At 49.9% G+C, this 3,927-nt stretch overlaps 1 protein-coding gene across 1 annotated transcript in view; it reads left to right on the top strand.

Moving 5' to 3' along the window:
- Positions 1 to 2,885: 2,885 nt before the first annotated feature.
- LOC135561185 (uncharacterized) overlaps positions 2,886 to 3,927 on the top strand; it is a 2,300-nt gene continuing 1,258 nt past the window's right edge. The window contains exons 1-3 of the mRNA XM_065002327.1: positions 2,886 to 3,067; positions 3,453 to 3,562; positions 3,634 to 3,863. Coding sequence (XP_064858399.1) covers positions 2,886 to 3,067; positions 3,453 to 3,562; positions 3,634 to 3,863 — 522 coding nt within the window. The remainder of the gene's footprint in view (positions 3,068 to 3,452; positions 3,563 to 3,633; positions 3,864 to 3,927) is intronic.

Genomic DNA, 3,927 nt, shown 5'->3' on the forward strand with positions numbered 1-3,927 from the left:
GGGAAAGAGAACGAGAGAGAGAACAAGAACGAGAAAGAGAACGAGAGAGAGGGAAAGAGAACGAGAGAGAGGGAAAGAGAACGAGAGAGAGTACGAGAACGAGAAAGAGAACGAGAGAGAGAGAAAGAGAACGAGAGGGAGAGAGCGAGAGAGAGAAAGAGCGAGAGAGACATGTTTAATCAAACAATCAGAAGGCTCAGTCATATTTCTTCATACATTCTTAAGCATCAGTCATTTACAATGACAGAGCAGGGCTCTCATCCTTGCTAAAAATGTAGGCTAACATGTCAAATCATGGACTGATGTGATGCAACAGTAGGTTCTTTACATGATATCTGAAAACATTTGTCCTCTAGAACGTTTTGAAACCAACTGAAATTCCAACGTGTCACTTCCTGTATCTCATAGCAAACAGGAAACCAGAGCCAGTGAAATAATGCATCAGGTTGATAGACAGAATTATAACCTGTCTGGTTTCCTAGCTACTCCAAAGTCAAACAGAAGCACACTGCAACAGCTCCAGCAGTTAGCCTAGCACTCCTGAACAGCACCAGCAGTTAGCCTAACACTCCTGAACAGCTCCAGCAGTTAGCCTAGCACTCCTGAACAGCTCCAGTAGTTACCCCTAGCACTCCTGAACAGCTCCAGCAGTTAGCCTAGCACTCCTGAACAGCACCAGCAGTTAGCCGAGCACTCCTGAACAGCACCAGCAGTTAGCCTAGCACTCCTGAACAGCACCAGCAGTTAGCCTAGCACTCCTGAACAGCACCAGCAGTTAGCCTAGCACTCCTGAACAGCACCAGCAGTTAGCCTAGCACTCCTGAACAGCACCAGCAGTTAGCCTAGCACTCCTGAACAGCACCAGTGATTTAGCCGAGCACTCCTGAACAGCACCAGCAGTTAGCCTAGCACTCCTGAACAGCACCAGCAGTTAGCCTAGCACTCCTGAACAGCACCAGCAGTTAGCCTAGCACTCCTGAATAGCACCAGCAGTTAGCCTAGCACTCCTGAACAGCTCCAGTGATTTAGCACCGCACCAGGGGAAGACTGAGGATGGGAGGGTATTGAATTTATTCACAGGAAGGTGGCGGCTTAATACTGACTCATAGCTGTTACGCAGTATAACTTGACTTAATTAGTCACTTAGCATGTCTCCTTTAAAAGGGCAGATGGAGATCACAGATTACAAAATAGTGTCTTAGTAATGACTAAAGACAAAGGATTTGGAAATATTGAGTGCCTATATTCAGGTACTAACAAACTGCTGAAAACAGGTCTCTCCTGGGCGTCATCAACGTGATGTTTCACATGATCACCATCTAGACATAGAGTAAGTATTTGTCGCTTGGACACGAAAGCAGTAAAGAAGCAGGTCAACTAAAACTGTATTTTAGTTTTCTTTATTTTAAACAGAAGTTTCTGGAGTTCCCTAACAGCTGCTTCAGTCTCTCTCCTGTCACCGTGGAGCCCATGCCCCATTGTTAGCCCTATTACATCCTTACCTCTAACCTCCTCAGGCCCACTCCCCACTTACCCCCTGCTTAGCCCCTCCCTCAGAAAGAGAACAGTCCTTCAGGGGAAAAGGTTGTGGACTGATGCTTAACAACAGCATTCCATTGCCCTGAGTAGCAGTAAGCCCCTCAATGCAGCCTTTGATGTGTCGGTCAGATTGACGGGGCTTTAACACATTGTCTTCATTCCAGATGTACGTATAAGGGGATAAAAGAAAGTGATGTTTACACTTTTTTCAGTTATAATTAAACCGTGTTCCTGATGATTATGATTCCTCAAGTGGTGGGTGGGAGATGGAGCGAAGGAGGAGATCCAGGTCTCCAGGGAGGTCTGACTGAAGCAAAACTACTGAGTGCAATTTCAGGAATTATCCTCTTTATTGAAGCGTTTCTCTTCCATGACAGATGGCAATGTATATGACTTTCCACACCAACAGGTGACAGACCAACAGGTGACAGACCAACAGGTGACAGACCAACAGGTGACAGACCAACAGTTAAAATACATAAACAAAAGAACAATGTTGTTCACAGTGATATCTGGAACAGTCAGCTATACATACAATAGAAGGAGCAACACTACAAGTTCAAATTCCAATAACTTTATTGAGAACTGAACATCTCAAGGGCTCCAACAGCACATCTGCCATATTAGTGAGCACAGCTGTTGTGTATGATGCATTCTCATGAAATTACATGAATTGCTGTGATAACGCATAGCAGATAAATTATGATATAAACCCTCAGTCAGTAATAAGCCTCAAGGATCATGTTGTGGAAACAACCCTGAGCTCGATCACAAGTACTATGTCACACACCTCCCAGAGGTCCCTTTAACAAACCTCCCAGAAGTCCCCCTAGCAAACCTCCCAACCCCTAACAAACACCCCAGAGTCCCTCTTCAAACCTCCCATCTCTTCCCTCTGACAAACCTCCCAAGTCCCTCTGACAAACCTCCCAGAGGTCCCCCTGCCAACCTCCCAGAGTCCCTCTAGCAAACCTCCCAGAGGCCCCCCTAACAAATGTCCTTGAGTCCCTCTAGCAAACCTCCCAGAGGTCCCTCTGACAAACCTCCCAGAGTCCCTCTGGCAAACCTCCCAGAGGTCCCTCTAACGAACCTCCCAGAGGTCCCCCTAGCAAACCTCCCAGAGGCCCCCCTAACAAATGTCCCAGAGTCCCTCTAGCAAACCTCCCAGAGGTCCCTCTAACAAACCTCCCAGAGGTCCCTTTAACAAGCCTCCCAGAGGTCCCTTTAACAAGCCTCCCAGCATCTGCCTCTAAGAGTCCTGCTAAGATCAAACCTCCCAGAGGTCCCTCACACACTGAACCTCCCAGAGGTCCCTCTTTCTCCCCTCCCAGAGGTCCCTCTAACGAATGTCCCAGAGTCCCTCTAGCAAACCTCCCAGAGGCCCCTCTCCAGACCTCCCAGAGGACCCTCTCCCGAACCTCCCAGAGGTCCCTCATCAACCTCCCAGAGGTCCCTCTAACGAACCTCCCAGAGGTCCCCCTCTGAAAAACCTCCCAGAGGTCCCTCCGATGTCAACAACCTCAGACCAGTAGGTCCCTCTTTCGAACCTCCCAAAACCCTCTGAACGAACCTCCCAGAGGCCAGCTCTAACGAACCTCCCAGAATGTCCCTCTAACAAACCTCCCAGTCAGGTCCCATTCAACAAGCCTCCCAGAGGTCCCTCTAAGCGAATCTCCCAGAGGTCCCTCTAGAACCTCCCAGAGGTCCCCTCTGAACCTCCCAGAGGTCCTCTCTGAACCTCCCAGAGGCCCCTCTAACGAACCTCCCACTGCTAACTCTCTCCTCTGAGGTCCTCTAACGAACCTCCAGAGGTCCCCCTAGCAAACCTCCCAGAGGCCCCACTAACAAATGTCCCAGAGTCCCTCTAGCAAACCTCCCAGAGGTCCTCTAACGAACCTCCCATGGTCCCCTAGCAAACCTCCCAGAGGCCCCCTAACAAATGTCCCAGAGTCCCTCTGGCAAACCTCCCAGCAGGTCCCTCTAACAAACCTCCCAGACGGTCCCTTTAACAAGCCTCCCAGAGGTCCTTTAACAAGCCTCCCAGAGGTCCCTCTCCATGACCTCCCAGAGGTCCCTCCATTGTGAACCTCCCAGAGGTCCCTCTAAGAACCTCCCAGAGGTCCTCTAACAACCTCCCAGAGGTTCTCAACGAACCTCCCAGAGGCCCTCTAGGTTCATGCTCTACAACCTCCCAGAGGTCCCTCTCTAAACCTCCCAGAGGTCCCTCCAGGCACTTGAACCTCCCAGAGGTCCCTCTAACGAACCTCCCAGAGGTCCCTCTAACGAACCTCCCAGAGGCGGCCCCTCTGTTCAACCTCCCAGAGGTCCTCTAACAAACCTCCCAGAGGTCCCTTTAACAAGCCTCCCAGAGGTCCCTCTAAGCTGTGA

Source organism: Oncorhynchus nerka, linkage group LG16 (assembly GCF_034236695.1).
Source record: "Oncorhynchus nerka isolate Pitt River linkage group LG16, Oner_Uvic_2.0, whole genome shotgun sequence".
In the NCBI taxonomy this organism is placed as follows: domain Eukaryota; kingdom Metazoa; phylum Chordata; class Actinopteri; order Salmoniformes; family Salmonidae; genus Oncorhynchus; species Oncorhynchus nerka.